General features: G+C 43.4%; 1 protein-coding gene across 4 annotated transcripts in view; it reads left to right on the top strand.

Annotated features, from left to right (window-relative positions):
* The window catches only part of cracr2b (calcium release activated channel regulator 2B), a 211,833-nt gene that overhangs the window by 163,769 nt on the left and 26,878 nt on the right, over nucleotides 1-21,186 (top strand). For all 4 annotated transcript variants that reach the window (XM_068046019.1, XM_068046022.1, XM_068046020.1 and 1 more), the window contains 3 exons: nucleotides 5,640-5,719; nucleotides 10,507-10,786; nucleotides 15,432-15,567. In XM_068046019.1, the coding sequence (XP_067902120.1) occupies nucleotides 5,640-5,719; nucleotides 10,507-10,786; nucleotides 15,432-15,567 (496 nt within the window). The remainder of the gene's footprint in view (nucleotides 1-5,639; nucleotides 5,720-10,506; nucleotides 10,787-15,431; nucleotides 15,568-21,186) is intronic.

Here is a 21,186-nt window from a genome sequence, read left to right as displayed (position 1 = left end):
CTACGTACAGCTTCACACTAGTCTGTGTGACTCCTCTGAAGCTACACTGCATCTCTCTCCAAGTCTCTCTCTCATCTGATCTCTTACATCACCATGGTGGGAGGTATTCTTTACACTTCTCAGCATTAACCCTTTCAGACCCTTATACTACACTAATGAGGAGGCAGTGGGTGGCTCTAAAAAGAGTCTTTGTTTTGTGCTTGGGAGAAACAGTCGAATTGTTGACTGCCGAATCCACAAGGAGTGCAGCCCTACCATTTCAGAGCAGACACCAAATGGTTGCATCTTGTGCTCAGTGCAGGTGACTGCTTCACTGCTCCCACATTCTCCAAGAAAATCACAAAGATCTTCCCAGGCAGTGAAACTCATCTTCCGAGAATCTCCATACCAGATTGAGACAGAAATCATAAAGACAATCAGAAAGTTCCAGAAAGTTACTTAGCATTAAAACCAATTAAATAATCAATTCTATCAAGAGATGTTGGTGCAGCTTTTTCAGAGAGATTGTGGGTGGCTCTTAAAGAGTCGTTGTGTTTCGGGTGCTTTTCAGTATATTATGGAGTTTCACTTGAAGCTGGTGTACTTGTTCATTACCTTTGTCCCATCTCACATTCCAGATTCTCTAAGTTGAGCATTTTGTTGGGAAGAAATATTTATTTAGGCAGTTTCAACAGTTCAGAGCTGACACCGAGTTAGAAACCAGAAATGGGAGTATGGGACCCAAACAAGGTAGTTATGTGGAACCTTTATAAATATCACTGGTTATCGCCCTCAGAGAGAGCACTGTGTCTAACTCTAGGCTCCACACTTCAGCAGAGATGTCAAGACCTGAGGAAGGGTGCAGAGGAGATTTTCTAGGATGGTACCAGAGATTCGGGAATTCAGTTAATGTGGAAACAGTAGAGATCTGGGCTCATTCTTCTTAGAGAACCAATGCTAATGAGACAGTAAATAGTTGTGCTCAACATTGTGAAGGGTTTTATAGATTAAATAAAGAGAAACTGTTTCCAGCGGCAGAAGGGTCCGCAACCAGTGGACACAGAATTGGTAAAGGAATTAGAGGCGGAGATGAGATGTTATTTTTAATGCAACAAGTCATGATGATCAGAAATGCAGTGCTTGAAGCTTGAAGTGTCAAGTATCACATTGAAATAAAAAGATCAGTTTTCCTTCATATTAAATATATAATGTATTTATTATAGCTACATATTTAGTTTGCATTTATCGATCCATTTTTTTTTGATGTATGTCTGAAGATGGGTCTGGATGAAGTCCGCCATGGAAGTCGATGCTGGGAGGGCCCAGCCCCATCCTCCTGGCGGCAATGAGGCTCCGTGATAGCAACCCCACCCCCACAACCCCCTGTCGCTGGGTAATGGGACCTCAAATAAAATATTTAAATGAATAAAATGAATGAACTTACATAGACTTGCCTCCAATCATGAGGGCTCGCCGCGATGTTCAGTGCAGCAGCTGGCGCTCCTGCGTCTTCAATTCCCTGTCCAGAGAAAAGTGGCGTGTCACTGGTGGGGAGAGAGAGGAGGTAAGTTTGTCATTATGTGGGCGGGGTGGGGGGGGGTGCTCAAATGTACGTAATGGGCGTAGGGAATGGTGGGAAGGGTTGAACTTCAAACTATGTGCAGTTTGTGGGAGGGGGAAGGTCAGATGTAAAAGATAAGTGTTTTGGAGGGAAAGGGCAAAGAGTTAATCATTATTGGGGGGGCATAAGAAATTTCGTTATTTAATTTTGGGAGGTATGTGTTTAAAAATTTAGATTAGGCAGCAGGGCTGGCTGCCTTTTAAAAATGGCGCCAGCTCCTGCGCACAGACAGCTGATGACATTGCCGTGGACAAACAGCCCGCCCCCTTCCACAAGATTGGGCAGGAGGGGGGCCGCCCCGGCTATTTAAATGAGCTGCCGCACTTGCGATTGTGGCGGCTCTCTGGCGTGCGGTCCACACGAGTTATTATAGATTCTTAGGTCAAAATAACTGAATCTGGAAATTATTGAACCTGTATTTGTGAAGACTGCTGCAAAGAATCATTTGATTGACAACACACATTGGGCTGAATTTTGTTTTCCTGCCACTGGGAGCAGTGGTGGGTGAAAAAAATGGTGGCTCACATGCACGGGTCACATGCCTCCACGTTGCCGCGATCTTTAGCATGGCAGCTCATTTAAATATCCAGAGCGGGCCTCTCCCACCCCCCTCCCCCCCCCTCCCCCCACCCTCCCCCCCCACAATCACGTAGCGGGGGCAGGCTCAGCGACGCCATGAACAGTGTCAGCTGTCTCTGCACAGGCGCTGGTGCCATTTTTAAAGGGCTGACAGCCCTGCTCAGAGACTACAGAGTATGTTCCTGATTTCGAGATGGAACAATCCTCTTAAGAAGAAATGAGAGAGACATCAGAAGTGGAGATAGTCTTGTGAAATACGTAGCAGACATTTAGGATAATTACACCTGTCCACTGTTTGGGTCATCACATTATGTATGTAAACCACCAGGTAGGACCTGAAGAAGAGGAATAGAAAATATTTTTACAATAAAAATATAAACCACCAGGTAGACTGGCAATACAAGTGTATCGTTGTCAAATTAGGAAGGCTATGTGTTACAACAGGGAACCATCGAAATTCACAGCATGGGAAGAGGCTGTTGATGAACTAATCTAATCCCATTTCTCTGCATCTTCAGCTTCAAACATTTGTCCATTTTCCCTCAACCAGTCTCTAAGCAAAGCTTTCCAACACTTCTTTAACCCATCGCATCATACAACGTCTTCTCTTGCTAGAATATTTTATAAAGCCTTGAAAGATGATTCAATGCGAGACATCACGTTGTACCCACTACACTGAAAATAAATGTTGACCACCGACACCCCGTGCCCCCACTACACTAGAAATCATAAGATTCCCCCCTTCTCCACCTCGGTGGCACCAGCTTTCCCGGGACGGGAAAGTGAAGGCTTATGCTGGTCACGACATGGAAGATCGCGGACAGCCAGAAAGATCACAGTGAAAGGGACATTAATGTATTCATGCCCTTTATTTAAATATTTAAAGTCGGGCCCTGTGGCTGAGTGGCGGGGATCTGCCACGCACCCTTGCAACCGCCGGCAAGATTGGGCCTGGCAATCCCGCCTTGGGCTCCATGGTGGGCCGCTGTCGGTGGGTTCTTCCGGTCCCTCCTCCCCTCGCCCCGAAGCCTGACCTCGGGAGCTCAACAAAATCCCAGTCATTGTGGAAGGGGAAATATCACCCAGTGACTCCATCCCTTTAGTAATTTGGATCCTTATCCTGCCATTCTGGTTTAGCAATTTCTCTCCGACCTCATTCTATTGTGTATTTAAAGCCTTGTTCTGAATTGCATCTTTGATTCACTGACTTTTGCAAACAGCAGTCTCAATTGTTGTCTGCATGGGGAGAAAATGTTTGCTATTTTAATTTTTGTCTTTTTTTCTTCCCTGCACATTAAAGCTGTAGGTAGTTTACAGTCATGAAAATGTTTTCCTGAAAAGTTCAGCCTTATTTGTTGAATATTTGCTGATATTTGGGCTGATATATAATCTTCTAGTGCATTTGTCCAGCTAGGAATAACTTGTATATACTACTTCTTTCCAACTGTAGCTGTGTTCAGGATGCTGTGAATTCTGCTTACATACGATACACAGAGCTCTCTACCTTTGAATGTTCTATGAAATTTGAATTTACTTATCTCTAGATAGACTTGATAAAGTGCTCAGGAGGTCCAAGGTACCTACTAAGAACCTTTTCAGAAATTATGTTTGACAGTACAATGGAGTCATGCTGTATGTGATGTTTAAACCCCAGGAGTTTTTGAACTCCCTCTCTTGGTCCATTTTTTTAATGTTCTCTTTTGCTTCCAATCCTTTCTCCAGTTCTCCTCACTCTCAGCACAAAGAACATCCTCTCATCCACCTCACTGATCTTCCCCTTATGTATTTAAAATTCTGAATTACATCTTTACCCTTCCCCACCAACTGCACGCCCCCCCCCCCCCACCCCACTGACCCACCCCGTCCCCATCCACTGACCCCTGCCAGAGAGAACAGATTTAGCTCCTTTAGCAATCATGAACAAAGTAGGTATACTAAAATATTCCCAAAGTCTACTGGCCCAATGGACACTCAGTGGTGGTGAATCGATTCCTTCTGCTGCCAAATATGATAAAGCTATTTATTATATAGTACAAGCTAAATGGTTATAAATTTCTAGCCATAATACATAAAATATTTAAACTATACTGGTTTATCTTTTAATTGCGTAAAATGCCAAATCATTATCGAGATCTAAAGGACTGCATAACAGTCCTTTTAACATAAATTGATGAAGGATTTATAAATGAGTATTATATGTATGAAATTATTTGAGGAAACCCCCAATACACTGTTTTTTTTTGATAATAAAGATCTTTGTCAACAAACTTTGTAATATTTGTTTTAATTTGCCATACTTGTAGCACAGTTTCCATGTGATACTGTGAAACTTTGATCTGTTTCCAATAGAATACTGTTAAAAACAATAACAACTTGCAGTTATATGGCACCTTTAACATAGTAAAACATCCCACAGCAACTTACATGAGTGTAATCAAACAAGATTCAACACCGAGCCAGATGAGATATTAAATGAGAGAAATTGTTTAGAAAGGCATCTGCTCATGAAGATCAAAGAGTCTATCTATGAAATAACAGCTAACTGAATAAATTATAGATCAGAATCATTTACATATAAAGGATAACTTCTGACTTTTGGTTAATGGCCTCATCTGTTTTCTTGCCATTTAAACTCATGGTTGGAATTAATTGTGTGCAGCTCATGGCTAAATTTTCCAAACTGTGCCTTTGGTGGGAGAGGAAAATAAAGGTGTGGATTTGTCGTTTGTAAATTTCCACTACTAATTTGTGAACTGTAATGAAGATCCTCTGAAAATCTTGTTTTAATATTTACTCTTCCCATTCCTCAGCTTGTCCTGCCAAATTCTGATCTGAGGTCTTTATCATCTCAGCAGAAATGTAATATTTTTATCTGTTGTGACACAGAGATCAAGTGAAAATTGTTCACTGTAATGTGCCTTGTGAATTGGAAATCTGCCACATTGGCAACTGTACTTGAAGAAGGAGTTGTTGTCACATATGCCGCCAAGCTGTGAGAGCTTTCTCTTCCATGACCATTGATTAAAAAGCAGCATAGCTTCACAATGATCAGAAACATAATAGCATTTCTACACTGGGATAGACTTTGACAGGAATTATGCCATTGTCATTATGTCATTGTTTCAAAGTGCTGCCAAAACCACTTGCTTAACAACATTTCTGGGCATCGGTGGTCCTTCACACCAGATTGCTGTGATCTTTTCTGTCCGTTTCAAATAGCATTACAGTCCTGGTGGCACCAAACATTGCTGCAAAGATCAGTACGAATAGAAAGTGAGTGAAAAGTGATTGAATCTTCGACAGAAAGGTTATTAAACAGTGAGAAGTCTTGGAATGTTGAGAGTGATTTTTATTCTGTTTTGTGACCTGTATTATTGACTATTGGGAATGTTTAATATTATTTCTTTTTCCATCACAGATTTACTTGGATTAACTGTTCTGGACTTATTTTGATTTTCAGACTTCCCCCAGCAAAAAACCTCTGTTGAAGAGAGGTTCAGTGATAGGGAATTACCTGGTGGAAGACAAGCCAGTTAAACGGTTAGACCTATGCCAATGCAAATATAAGTGCATGCAATGAATTATGAGATCCCGTATTGATGCAGTCACTTTTGTTTCCTAAAATTGCTGTTACTTCATTCATGGTATTGCATGAGATGTACATATAATTGCCTGTATCATGAAAGTTTCCATGTGTAGGCTTGTTGTTTCCTCAAGGCTTCATGTTTATAGATCCATGCCACTAACCAAGGTGTCAAAATTGTAGACCATTTAAAATTGTTCACCTGTATATATTACAAACTTTTCAGGAGTGAAAAATTGCTTTCCCTAATATCAGACAGTAAATTGGCACAAATCCTTTCCACCATGCTGCACTTGTAAGTATAGGTTCACGGCCCCGGTGAACCCACAGAGCAAGCTTCAAAACTCTGCAGCACTGTCGGGGAGAAATGCAAAGGAAGGGAAATTTAAACAGTAACCCTAGGTTGTTTTTAGGTGCCTTCTAGAGGTTGGGTCTAAGAGTTGTTTTGGTACAAGTTTGAGTATAAGTTGCACTCTTACCGTCTCAGTGGGAAAATGGCACTTGGCGACACGAGTAAACTTTGTGTGAATTCTTTAAAATGGTGAAGGGATATCTGAGAGAGAGTAAGCGCCTTCAGAAAAGATGGGAAAGGGAGACAATATGACATTTTAAGAATTGTTAAGAAAACCAGCGCATACTGGTTTCAGGAACATAGAAACAGGAGTAAACCATTCAGCCCCTCAAGCCTGCTTTGTTGCTCCAATTGTCCCAGGATCCACAGCCTTTTGAGGAAGAGATTTCCTGATTTCTACTTCACGTTGTGTGAATAAGTGCTTTTTGATTTTCCTCCTAAATTCCTTAACTCTAATTTTAAGATGCCCCCTCATTCTCGATTTCCCCATCACAGGAAATAATTTGACTACCTTATTAAAGACATCCTCAAAATTCAACTAGATTAGCCAGACATGGCTTCTCTTTAATAAAGCCATGCTGGCTCTCTCTGATCAGTTTCATATTTGCTCAAGTGCTCAGTTACTCTAACCTTGGAAACAAAAGCAGAACATTTTGAAAATATACATCTTCTTTTCTTTTGGGCCTCCTTATCTCGAGAGACAATGGATACGCGCCTGGAGGTGGTCAGTGGTTTGTGAAGCAGCGCCTGGAGTGGCTATAAAGGCCAATTCTGGAGTGACAGGCTCTTCCACAGGTGCTGCAGAGAAATTTGTTTGTCGGGGCTGTTGCACAGTTGGCTCTCCCCTTGCGCCTCTGTCTTTTTTCCTGCCAACTACTAAGTCTCTTCGACTCGCCACATTTTAGCCCTGTCTTTATGGCTGCCTGCCAGCTCTGGCGAACGCTGGCAACTGACTCCCACAACTTGTGATCAATGTCACAAGATTTTCATGTCGCGTTTGCAGACGTCTTTATAGCGGAGACATGGACGGCCAATGGGTCTGATACCAGTGGCAAGCTCGCTGTACAATGTGTCTTTGGGGATCCTGCCATCTTCCATGCAGCTCACATGCCCAAGCCATCTCAAGCGCCGCTGACTCAGTAGTGTGTACAAGCTGGGGATGTTAGCCACTTCGAGGACTTCTGTGTTGGAGATACGGTCCTGCCACCTGATGCCAAGTATTCTCCGGAGGCAGCGAAGATGGAATGAATTGAGACGTCGCTCTTGGCTGGCATACGTTGTCCAGGCCTCGCTGCCATAGAGCAAGGTACTGAGGACACAGGCCTGATACACTCGGACTTTTGTGTTCCGTGTCAGTGCGCCATTTTCCCACACCCTCTTGGCCAGTCTGGACATGGCAGTGGAAGCCTTTCCCATGCGCTTGTTGATTTCTGCATCTAGAGACAGGTTACTGGTGATAGTTTAGCCTAGGTAGGTGAACTCTTGAACCACTTCCAGAGCGTGGTCGCCAATATTGATGGATGGAGCATTTCTGACGTCCTGCCCCATGATGTTCGTTTTCTTGAGGCTGATGGTTAGGCCAAATTCATTGCAGGCAGCCGCAAACCTGTCGATGAGACTGTGCAGGCACTCTTCAGTGTGAGATGTTAAAGCAGCATTGTCAGCAAAGAGGAGTTCCCTGATGAGGACTTTCCGTACTTTGGACTTCGCTCTTAGACGGGCAAGGTTGAACAACCTGCCCCCTGATCTTGTGTAGAGGAAAATTCCTTCTTCAGAGGACTTGAACGCATGTGTGAGCAGCAGGGAGAAGAAAATCCCAAAAAGTGTGGGTGCGAGAACACAGCCCTGTTTCACACCACTCAGGATAGGAAAGGGCTCTGATGAGGAGCCACCATGTTGAATTGTGCCTTTCATATTGTCATGAAATGAGGTGATGATACTTAGTAACTTTGGTGGGCATCAAAAACAAAAGCAGAACATTTTGAAAATATACATCAACATTAGTTAAAAGACTGGTTAATATCTCAGATGTGACTTCTTGTCAGTGCCCACCACTTTTCTTGAGACAGAATCTTAGTTAGTACACTGTCCTAGCCTGTTTGGTTTAAATCCAGACCATATAATTAAATTTCCATATCTAAGGGTCTGAATTGAAACTAATTTGGGATGGGGTCAGTCCACTTTAGGGTGGATATGGGATTATAGCTCAAGATTATTCAAAATGAAGAACTAAATTAGATTAAATTGACAGTCTGGCTCTGAGCGGGATTATGGATGGTTGGTATATGAACTGAAAATGTCACATTTGTACAGTAGGGGGTTGCTTTTGTGTAGGAGGAAATGCAATAGACTATTGGGGTACAGGAGCCTTACAGCTAACTCACATGATCTACCTGACTTTGGAGCTTTCCGTTTAGGCTCCAAAGATGGAGTCCTATTCTCCAGTTTTAAAATCCAACAGCTCGAATTGCAGATTGACTAATACAGGGCAGGTCTCCATTTCTGAGTTTGACCTTTTGGTCATTGGAAGCTTTTGCAGTAGCGCTGCAGTGTTATTTAGTTCCCATTGACTTCTTAATATTAGCACAGATTTGATGGTTTCTGGCTAAATCTTAAATTGTTCATGAAGCATCACTGAAACTTTAAAAGATTCTCATCTCATTCATCTTGTCTACAATATGGTTTGAGTATATGTTGGGTTAGCAACTGCTAGATATCTCATTCTGAATTAACTAAATTTCTCTTTCCCCTTCCCTTCCTAACAATTATGGGCTGGATTTTCTTTCTTGACTATGAGTAAGTGGAAAATCCAGCTTTGGGTTTTTGCTCGACACCTGGCTCTGTTCCCTTTTCACCTGAGATTTGCATGTTAAAAAAGGGTGTTTTTTTTTCAATTCCAAAATGACACATAACAGTCCCCACATCAGCAAATTCTTGCAATAATGAATGTGCTAACTTATGCTATAGAACCACAGGCAGCAACATATTGGCTGAACGGGGTAATATGGCCAAACCTGACTCTTGCATATGCAAACTGGATAGTGCTCAGAAGCAGCTACTGTACCTGATTTCCTTTCTTTCCTTAACACTGGCACAAGTACACTGAGGCCACAATTGTAGCAGCTTTGCTCACCATTTAAGATGACATCGACTAACTCAGTGTAGATTAGGGACTGAACCTAGGGATCTGCCTTGCCACTATGGCTCGGTAGGACACCTCAGTCAAGGTTGCAGAAGGGAATGAAAGTTTCATTTGTGACAAAAGCAACACCAGTGTGAAGTTATCCCCCCAAGCCTACCTCGCCCGGTGCTGACTAGAGCTTTTGAGCACCATTTTTCTGGTATTCCCAGATATTACATTGTCTGAAAACTGCCCCTCCACCTCACGAGTGCAGTGACTGCATCCTGTTAAATCTCTGTTGATAGTCATTTCATTCAGATCAATGTGAATTTTTTCTTGAGGAAGTTCATTTTTATGAACATGAATGCAATTGATCTGTAAGATGATATAATTTCAAACTTATTTTATGGCAGTTTGTTGATTGCATTTTTATTCTTACTTTTAACTTTTATTTAAAAAAAGGGGACACTTCTAATATTGCAAAATACCTGAAATTTAAATTAATTTAAAATTAGGTTGAAAGCTGTAATTCCAGTTTAGATTCAGTGGCTCAAACATTCCACTTTCTTAGAATTTGGATGCATCTGACTGAAAGTGGAATGGACTTGTGCACTGGGAGGATTTCTGAATGCAAAACTGTTGTCCTCCTTGCTGCCATAGCATCATTTTTATCTGTTAGAATTTATAAATAACTATTAATTTTAAGGAAAACCCCTTGACTCTGGAATTGTGCCCTTTGCTTCTTCAGTAGGAGCTATTAACTCACTTAGCGAAGAGGCAGCTATTTATTCTAAAATATTAGAGTAATTTCAGATAAATACATTAAGATTTGGTATGCTGGGAACCCGTGAGGTAATTTGAGGTCCCCCCGTGAGTTTCTATGGTAATTGTAATATTGAATCAGGTTTCGTTGTATAACCCCTGCTACCGTTGCATTTTGTTCCTGGACCACCATTGCTGTTGTCTTAATTAAGTAAGCTATGACGGCACTCATCCATTCCCTTCAAAACATTTGTTTTCCAGAGGTTTTCTGTGAAAACTACCATAGTCAAATCACCCTTAATCTTGGAAATATTGTTTGTAACACTGAAATGGAAATATCTGGCATTAGCAAATAATTGTTCAGATTAAATTTGTTAAATTGGACTTTTCTAAGATTTCTTGCATGGAATGTATTTCTGACTTTGAAACTGATCCTTAAAATTACCATTGGTTGTTTTTGATTTTGCTGTATTCATTTCTGTATCTGTGATAAACGGACTTTCGCGCAGACAGCTCGTTGCTGCAGATCAATCTCTTGTTGCCGCAGAGGAAGTGACATCGGAGCCCAGTAAGAAGAACTGCAAATATGTATCCGAGGCGACAGGCACAGGAGAAGCTGGTGCTGAAGGGCCGTGCAGTCCAACGCTGACTGAAGATCAAAGACTGCCAGATGAGGCTGCAGACTGTGGGGTAGCTGGACTACCTTTACACACCTCGGAAGAGGAAGATGAAGAATTGGACGAGGCTCCACTTTCACCCAGAGGCCAACCCATTGGCATAGAAACAGCGGTGAGTAGGGGTAGCCGTACGTTACAAGTTGATCACTGTTTCTGAATTTACAGTTCAGGCAGTACTCGAGCCCGAAGTAAGTAGTTCTCTCTGTTTGAGCTTGCCAAGAAATGAGATCTGAATTCTCCTGCCGAGAGAAGGGAAGCAGCAATTCAGTATGATTAGGGCTGTATAATTTTTCATAGGTTGCATTTGTTGTGCAGAGTCTTTGATTTCAGGTAAGTGAATTTTACAGTGCTGTAAATTGTGTTTAGGAAATATTAATATATCAGGATTCCTAAAATTTTGATTCTGTAATAAACTGTGTATGTAAAAGCATACCGCTCTATGTATTATCAGGAAATGGATACTTGCCTTGGAAGCTTTCTGATATATGTCCTATGTCCTGTTGGCTATTGGTAAATATAATGCCCTAGATCTAATGATACCATTAATAATTGAATACCTTTTGGGATGAAGTGTTTGGATTGAATAAAGATGATAACATGTGACCTAACTTTATTGTTCTGGTTTTCATTTGCTGTAGTCGAGATTGAATCAGATATCCTTGTCAAAAAATGTCCCTCTAACAAGGTTTTGATTTCTTCCAATGTTGTTTCATTTAAATAAATATTTCCTCCATGATCTTCCATTAATGATCGAATGTGGATTAACATTTGTCCTCTTGCCTCTCCTTTCTATGGTTCTCCACTCCACTCCATGCCTCTCCACTGCACACCTCTCCACTCCAGTCTTCTCGGCTAGAAATGTTGAGTGGATGATCCATCTAGGCTTCCTTCCTGAGGACCCACCATCACAGGTGCCAGTCTTCAGCTAATTCGATTCATTCCACGTGATATCAAGAAATGGCTGACTGCATTGGACACAGCAGAGGCAATGGGCTCTGATAACATCCCGGTTGTTACTGAAGCCTTGTGATCCAGAAACTAGCTGTGCCCCAGCCAAGCTGTTCCAGTACAGCTACAACACTGGCATCTACCTGAGAAAGTGGAAAATTTCCCAGGTATGTCCTGTCCATAAAAAGCAGGAAAAATCCAATTCAGCCAATTCCCGTCCCATCACCCTACTCTCAATCATCAGCAAAATGATGGAAGGTGCCATTGACAGTGCTGTCAAGCGGCACTTACTCAGCAATAACCTGCCCACCGATGCTCAGTTTTGGTTCCACCAGGACCACCCCCAGCTTCAGACCTCATTACAGCCTTCGTCCAATTATCGACAAAGGAATTGAATTCCAGAGGTGAGATGGGAGTGACTGCCCTTGAAGTCAAGGCAGCATTTGACTGAGTGTGGCATCAAGGAGCCCTAGAAAAATTGAAGTCAATGGGAATCAGTTGGAAAACTCTCCATTGGTTGGAGTCATACCTAGTAGAAAGGAAGATGGTTGTGGTTGTTGGAGGCCAATCATCTCGACTCCAGGACATCACTACAGGAGTTCCTCGTAGCAATTTCCTAGGTCCAACCATTTTCGGCTTCTTCATCAATGACCTTCCCTCCATTAGGTCAGAAGTGGGGATATTCGCCGATGATTGCACAATGTTCAGGTCCATTCGAATTCCTCAGATACTGAAGCAGTCTATGCCCACATGCAGCAAGACCTGGACAACATTCAGACTTGGAAGTGGCAAGTAACATTCACACTTCAAGTGCCAGGCAAGACCATCCCCAACAAGAGCAAGTGTAACCACCTCCCCTTGACTTTCAGTATCATTACTATAATCGAATTCCCCACCATCAATATCCTGGAGGTTACTATTGACCAAAAAATAACTGGACCAGCCACATAAGTACTCTGACTACATGAGCAGGTCAGAAGCTGGGTATTCTGGAGTGAGCGACTCACTTCCTTACTCCACAAAGTCTTTCTACCATCTACAAGGCATAAGCCAGGAGTGCGCTGCAATACTCTCCACTTGCCTGGATGAGTACAATTCCAACAACACTCAAAGCTCAACACCATTCTGGACAAAGTACTCCACTTCATTGGCACTCCATCCATCATTTTAAATGTTCAGTCCCTCCACCACCAGCGACCCATGGCTGCAGTGTGTAACATCTTCAAGATGCACTGCAGCAACTTGCCAAGTCTTCGTCGACAACTACTGTCTAGAAGAACAAGGACAGCAGACGCATGGGAACATCACTCCCTCAAAGTTGCCCTCCATGTCACACACCATCCTCATTTGCACATATATCATCATCTCTTCATCGTCGCTGGGCCAAAACCCTGGAACTCCCTGCTTTACACTATGGGAGTACCTATACCACAGAGACTGGAGCAGTTTAAGGATGTGGCTCAAAGGCAACAAGGGATGAGCAATTCATGCTGGCTTTGCCAGTGATGCCCATGTTCTCCTGAATGAATTAATAAAGAAATTTAAAAAAATCTTCCATGCCTCTCCTTTCAGCTCCTCTCCATTCATCTCCACTCTTCAAGCTCTCCACTTCACTCTTTGCCCATTCCACTCCTCACTTCTCCAGTCATCTCCAATCCTCACCCTTGCCACCGTCACTCCTCTCCTCTCCTTTCATCTCCACTCCTCACTACATCTTCCTTCCCTTTCATCTGCACTCCTCACTTCTCTATTCCTTTTTACTCCTCGCATCTCCATTCATCTCCTCATCTCTCCCCTCCCCTCTCTCCACTTCTCGTCTCTCCTCTCTGTACATCTCCACTCCTAGCCTCTACATTCATTTCCTCACCTCCCCTCCAGTCCTCAATTCCATTCAGCAGTCCTCGCTTATCTCTACTCTTCTCCTTACCTCCCCTCTTCTCCTCACCTCCGCTTTCACTTTCACTCTGCCTCTTCATTCATTTGTCCTCTTGTCCTCACCTCTCCTTCTATTTCCTCTCCTGACATCTCCTCTCCTCTTCACACATCATCTTGCCTCTCCTTCAACATTGAATGTTTTTTCTTATGTTTGAATTTGCAAGCTACCTGGCAGAGAACTAAATGCAGTGACATAGAGTGACTGACACAAACTCCTTGAGCTGGATTTTGTGGTCAGACATGCTAACAGCATTCACTAGTATTAACATGTAAACTTCCAGTGATTGTACAACAAGATGTTGCTGTCCAAGATGCCCTCCTCCACCAGAAGCTGTGTGATAATGCTGTCTTGCTGGGAAACTCACCATTAAAATACACTGAATTGTATCAAGTTGCTGTACTTACTTGATCTTCTTCTTCTTTGGCCTCCTTGTCTCGAGAGACAATGGGTAAGCGCCTGGAGGTGGTCAGTGGTTTGTGGAGCAGCGCCTGGAGTGGCTATAAAGGCCAATATTAGAGTGACAGACTGTTCCACAGGTGCTGCAGAAAAAATTGTTTGTCAGGGCTGTTACACAGTTGGCTCTCCCCTTGCGCTTCTGTCTTTTTTCCTGCCAACTGCTAAGTCTCTTCGACTCGCCACACTTTAGCCCCGCCTTTATGGCTGCCCGCCAGCTCTGGCGATTGCTGGCGACTGACTCCCACGACTTGTGATCAATGTCACAGGACTTCATGTCGCGTTTGCAGGTGTCTTTAAAGCGGAGACATGGACGGCCGGTGGGTCTGATACTAGTGGCGAGCTTGCTGTACAATGTGTCCTTGGGGATCCTGCCATCTTCCATGCGGCTCACATGGCCAAGCCATCTCAAGCGCTGCTGACTCAGTAGTGTGTATAAGCTGGGGATGTTGGCCGCCTCGAGGACTTCTGTGTTGGAGATACAGTCTTGCCACCTGATGCCAAGTATTCTCCGGAGGCAGCGAAGATGGAATGAATTGAGACATCGCTCTTGGCTGACATACGTTGTCCAGGCCTCGCTGCCATAGAGCAAGGTACTGAGGACACAGGCTTGATACACTCGGATTTACTTGATATACACACAATAAACCCTCTTGAAAAAGTTAGGGCTTGTCTATTCTCCTGTAAGTACCCTTTTAATGATAGAGCTTAATTTACTGCCAAACAACCTCTCTGGCACTCAGGTCCCAGACGTCCATAGAGGGAAATTAGCTTTTTGGCTGAGAGGAACTTCCCATTCAAATGCCCATAAAAAGTCTGTGGGCAATTGCAAGTGCTCGTTGCTGAATCAGCCCCTTATTTTTTGGCTTGGAGGTTGTTCTGAATTGAGTGAGTTATGGGGTATTCACTTCTCCTCCCCCTAAAAATTATAACTGCGGGGATTTGAACCTATCTGAATTGGTCTTGAGTTCACACCAAAATATCAATTTATAGCAAAACAGAATCCAACTGTATCCTTTCAAATAGATATACTGCCTTTTAATTATGTTTTTAATGACACCATCTGGAACAATTGCATTGCAATAACAACTTTTACAAGGTTCTTTGATACATTGTGTTGTCTGATATGTTTGTTTTAGGCTTTCTGTTAGTATAAAATTCAAAGTATTACTTTCAAAACAGATTGCTTTTATAAATTATGGCTCTTGTGCTCATCCAATATTGGACAAATATGGCATTTAATTTTTAAATTGATTGCTATAATAAAGACAGCAGTGCTAATGAAGAAAAAAATCCAGTAAAAGTTAGTGCTGTCAAAGCTAACAAATATGGATCCATGTGACATACCTGGGAATGATATTGGGTGGGATATGGGTCTATGAAGGAGGTAAACTGATTCTTTGTTTGTCCTTTTATCCAGGAGCCTGAGGCATTGGACGCTTCCCCTGATCGAATATTTAAAGTGGTGTTTATTGGGAACTCTGGTGTTGGAAAGAGCTCGTTTATCCATCGATTCTGTTACGACCGATTTCTTACAGAAATTAATGCCACGATCGGTAAATATGGAACTTTTAGCTGTGTACTTGAACATAAAAAATTCCCTCCTTTAGCTTTCCTGGTGTGAAGGGGCTGAATTGTACTGGAGTATTGTTCCAATGCTGATGTGTCTTACCACAGTGACTATTCTTCATGCTAGATCCCACAGAATAGGCTGACCCCTCAGTGCAATATTGAGGGAGTGCAGCATAGGAACATAAGAAATAGGAGCAGGAATAGGCCATTTGGCCCCTCAACCCTGCTCCGCCATTCAATAAGATCACGGCTGATCTGATTGTGGCTTCAACTCCACTTTCCTGCCTGCCCCATAGCCTTTTACTCCCTTGTAGATCAAAAATCTGTCTAACTCAGCCTTGAATATATTCAATGACTCAGCCTCCACTGCTCTCTGGGGAAGAGAATTCCAAAGATTGATGACCGTGTAGGAGGAGCCATCTTTCAGATGAGGTGTTAAACTGAGACCCCCTCTACCCTCTCAAGAAGATGCAAAGGATCCCATGGCACTATTTGAGCAAGAGCAAGGGTGTTATCCCTGATATTCTGACCAACATTTATCCCTCAACCAACAACTAAAACAGATTATCTGGTCAGTTATTTCATTGTTTTTTATTGTTTGTGGGATGTGGGCATCGCTGGCTAGGCCACATTTATTGTGCATCCCTAATTGCCTTTGAGAAGGTGGTGGTGGGCAACCTTCTTGAATCTCTGCAGTCCTTGGAGTGTAGGTACACCAATAGTGCTGTTAGGAAGGGAGTTCCAGGATTTTGACAGTGGCAGCAGTGTGCACCATCTACTAGATGCACTGCAGCAATGCACCAAGGCTCCTTCGACAGCACCTTCCAAACCCACGGCCTCTACCAACTAGAAGGACAAGGGCAGCAAATGCATGGGACCACCACCACCTGCAAGTTCCCCTCCAAGTCATACACCATCCTGACTTGGAACTATATCGCCGTTCCTTCACTGTTGCTGTGCCAAAATCCTGGAAATCCTTTCCTAACAGCACTGTGGGTGTACCTACCCCACATGGACTGCAGCGGTTCAAGAAGGCAGCTCACCACCACCTTCTCAAGGGTAATTAGAGATGGGCAATAAATGCTAGTCCAGTTCAGTTTCTGGACAATGGTGACCCCCAGGATGTTGATAGTGGGGGATTCAGTGATGGTAATGCCACTGAATGTCACAGGGAGATGGTTAGATTCTTTCTCGTTTGAGATGGTCATTGCCTGGCACTTGTGTGGCGTGATTGTTACCTGCCACTTATCAGCCCAAACCTGGATGTTGTCCAGGTCTTGCTGCATATGGACATGGGCTGCTTCAGTATCTGAGGAGTCGTGAATGGTGCTGAACATTATGCAATCATCAGTGAACATCCCCACTTCAGACCTTATGATTGAAGGAAGGTCATTGATGAAGCAGCTGAAGATGGTTGGGCCTAGAACACCATCCTGAGGAACTCCTGCAGTGATGTCCTGGAGCCGAGATGATTGACCTCCAACAACCTCAATCGTCTTCCTTTGTGCAAACTGAGCATCACTGAGCAGGTTATTGCTGAGCAAGTGCTGCTTGATAGCCCTGTCGACGACAACTTTCATCACCTTTGCTGATGATCGAGAGTAGACTGATAGGGTGGTAATTGGCTGGGTTGGATTTGTCCTGCTTTTTTTGCACAGGACATACCTGGGTATTTTCCACATTGCTGGGTAGATGCCAGTGTTGTAGCTGTACTGGAACAGCTTGGCTAGGGCCGCGGCTTCTGGAATGTTGTCAGGGCCCAGTATCCAGTGCCTTCAGCTGTTTCTTGATATCACGTGGAATCGTATTTTCTGAAGACTGGCATCTGTGATGCTGGGGTTCACAGCAGGAGGCTGAGACGGAGCATCAACTCAGTACTTCTGGCTGAAGATGGATGCAAATGGTTCAGCCTTGTCTTTTGCACTGGTGTGCTGGGCATCGTTGAGGATGAGGATATTTGAGGAGCCTCCTCCTCCTGTCAGTGATTTAATTGTCCACCACCTTTCACGACTGGATGTGCCAGGACTGCAGAGCTTAGATCTGATCCGTTGGTTATGGGATCGCTTAGCCCTGTCCGTTGCATGCTGCTTCCACTGTTCGGCATGCAAGTAGTCCTATGTTGTAGCTTCACCAGGCTGATACCTTATTTTTAGGTGTGCCTAGTGCTGTTCCTGGCATGCCTTCCTACACTCTTCATGGAACCAGGGTTGGTCCCCCGGCCTGATGGTAATGATAGTGTGGGGGATATGCTGGGCAATGAGGTGAGAGATTGTGGTTGAATACAATTCTGTTGCTGTTGATGGATGCCCAGTTTTGATATGCTCGATCTGCTCGAAATCTATCTCATTTAGCACAGTGGTAGTGCCACACAGCATGATGGTGGGTACCCTCAGGTGAAGACGTGACTTCGTCTCCACAAGGACTGTTCTGTGGTTACTCCTACCAATACTGTCATGGACAGATGCATCTGCGACAGGTAGATTGATGAGGTCGAGGTCAGGTGGGTTTTTCCCTCTTGTCGTAGACCCAGTCTAGCAGCTATGTCCTTTAGGACTCGGCCAGCTCAGTCAGTCGTGGTGCTACCGAGCCACTCTTCGTGATGGACATTGAAGCCCCCCACCCAGAGTACATTTTGTGCCCTTGCTACCCTCAGTGCTTCTTCCAATTGGTGTTCAACATGGAGCAGCACTGTTTCATCAGCCAAGGAGGGGCGTTAGGTGGTAATCAGCAGGAGGTTTCCTTGTCCATGTTTGACCTGATGCCATGAGACTTCATGGGATCGGGAGTCAATGTTGAGGATGCCCAGGGCACCTCCCTCCAGACTATATACCACTGTGCTGCCACCTCTGGTGGGACTGTCCTATCGGTGGGACAGGACATGCCCAGGGATGGTGATGGTGGTGTCTGGGACATTGTATGCAAGGTATGATTCCGTGAGTATGATTATGTCAGTCTGTTGCTTGACTAGTCTGTGGGACAGCTCTCCCAATTTTGGCACAAGCCCCTAAATGTTATTAAGGAGGGCTTTGCAGGGTCGACAGGGCTGGGTTTGCCGTTGTCATTTCCAGTGCCTAGGTCGATGTCGGGTGGGCCATCCAGTTTCATTCCTTTTCTTAGACTTTGTAGCAGTTTGATATGACTGAGTAGCTTGCTAGGCCATTTCAGGGGGCATTTAAGAGTCAACCACATTGCTGTGGGTCTGGAGTCACATGTAGGCCAGACCAGGTAAGGACAGCAGATTTCCTTCCGTAAAGAACATTTGTGAACCAGATGTGTTTGTAGGGCCTTGCTGTGTGCATATTTCCTACATTACAACATATTTCAAAAAGGACTTAATTGTCTGTAAAGCACTGTGATCAAGAAAGACACTATATAAATGGAAGTCTTTCTTTCTAGACTTTGACTGCTGGCAGGCCATTTGACTTGTACCATAGTTAAGTCTGAATCTATCCTCAACAAATGGACTCAGAAGCATGCACTTTCCAGCTAAATAATCAGGAGTGGTACCTGAGGCACTAGAATAATGCTGCAGGTAGTAAGTCCACAAATGCTTAATGTGCTTGTCTAAAATTCCTTCCTCTTCTATAAATTATTGAAGAAAATTACAATCATCAGGGAAGTGGTACTGAGTAAATTGTTGGAGCTGTGGGCTGACAAGTCCCCAGGTCCTAATGGACTTCATTTAGGATCCAAAAAGAAGTGGCTAGTGAGATAGTTGATGCTTTGGTTTTAATTTTCCAAAATTTTCTAGTTTTGGGGAAGGTTACGTTAGATTGGAAAATAGCGAAGGTAACTCCTTGATTCAAAAAGGGAGGGAGACAGAAAGCAGGAAACTACAGGCCAGTTAGCTTAACATCTGTCATAGAGAAAATGTTAGAAGCTATTATTAAAGATGTTATATCAGGGCATTTAGAAAAATTCAAGGTAATCAGGCAGAGTCAACATGGTTTGGTGAAAGGGAAATCATGTTTAACCAATTTATTGGACTTTTTTGAAGAAGTAACGTGCTGTGGATAAAGGGGAACTGGTGGATGTATTGTACTTAGATTTCCAGAAGGCATTTGATAAGGTGCCACATCAAAGGTTATTGTGGAAAATAAAAGCTCATGGCGTAGGGGATAACATATTGGCATGGATAGAAGATTAGCTAGCTAACAGGAGACAGAGTGTAGGCATAAATGGGTAATTTTCTGGTTGGCAAGATGTAACGAGTGGTGTGCTGCAGGGATAAATGCTGAGGCCTCAACTTTTTACAATTTATATCAATGACTTGGATGAAGGGACTGAAGGTATGGTTCCTAAATTTGCTGATGACACAAAGATAGGTAGCAAAGTAAGTTGTGAAGAGAACATAAGGAGGCGACAAAGAGATATAGATAGGTTAAGTGAGTTGGCAAATATCTGGCAAATGGAGTATAATGTGGGAAAATGTGAAATTGCCATTATGGCAGGAAGAATAAAAAAGAAGCATATTATCTAAATGGTAGAGATTGCAGAGCTCTGAGATGCAGAGGGATCTGGGTTTCCTAGTGCATGAATCACAAAAGGTTAGTATGCAGGTTCAGCAAGTAATAGGAAAAGCTAATAGAATGTTATAGTTTATTGCGAGGGGAATTGAACACAAAAGTAGGGAGGTTATGTTTCAGTTATACAGGGCATTGGTGAGACCACATCTGGAGTATTGTGAATAGTATTGGGCTCCTTATTTAAGGAAGGATGTAAATGCGTTGGAAGCAGTTCAGAGAAGATTTACCAGACTACTACCTTATGAGGAAAGGTTGGACAGGCTAGGCTTCTTTCTGCTAGAGCTTAGAAGAGTAAGAGGTGATTTGATTGTGTTATGAAAGTGCTTCCATCTTTTGTTAAATTTTGAGGACTTGTGTTTTAAAACTGAAAAGGATTCCATGGATTTTTTTTACAAGAGTCACTGTGAGGTTGTTTGAAAACAACAGTTACTGGAAGTTCTGAAGGTCACTGACCTGAAACGTTAACTCTGCTTCTCTCTCCACAGATGCTGCCAGACCTGCTGAGTATTTCCAGCATTTCTTGTTTTTATTTCAGATTTCCAGCATTGGCAGTATTTTGCTTTTAAGTTACTGGAAGTCACCTGTCTTCAGACAAGTACCCAGCGGGGACTTTTTGACATGGGAAAGATGTTTACAGAGAAGTGACAGGTCAAGATTTATAGGAGTCAGGAGGCTTGACTTTTTTCTGTTCATTCATGGGATGTGGGCATCACTGGCTAGGCCAGCATTTATTGCCTATCCCTAATTGCCCTTGAGAAGTTGGTGGTGAGCTGCCTTCTTGAACCGCTGTAGTCCATGTGGGCTAGGTACACCCACAGTGCTGTTAGGAAGGGAGTTCCAGGATTTTGACCCAGTGACAGTGAAGGACCGGCGATATAGTTGCAAGTCAGGATGGTGTGTGATTTGGAGGGGAACTTGCAGGTGGTGGTGGTGGTCCCATTCATTTGCTGCCCTTGTTCTGGTTGATAGAGGTCACGGGTTTGGAAGGTGCTGTCCAAGGAGCCTTGGTGCGTTGCTGCAGTGCATCTTGTAGATGGTACACACTGCTGCCACTGTGCGTCAGTGGTGGAGGGAGTG

This window comes from Heterodontus francisci, chromosome 14 (assembly GCF_036365525.1).
Source record: "Heterodontus francisci isolate sHetFra1 chromosome 14, sHetFra1.hap1, whole genome shotgun sequence".
In the NCBI taxonomy this organism is placed as follows: domain Eukaryota; kingdom Metazoa; phylum Chordata; class Chondrichthyes; order Heterodontiformes; family Heterodontidae; genus Heterodontus; species Heterodontus francisci.
Note: the sequence above shows the minus strand (reverse complement) of the source record. Positions and strands in the feature narration are given on the sequence as shown.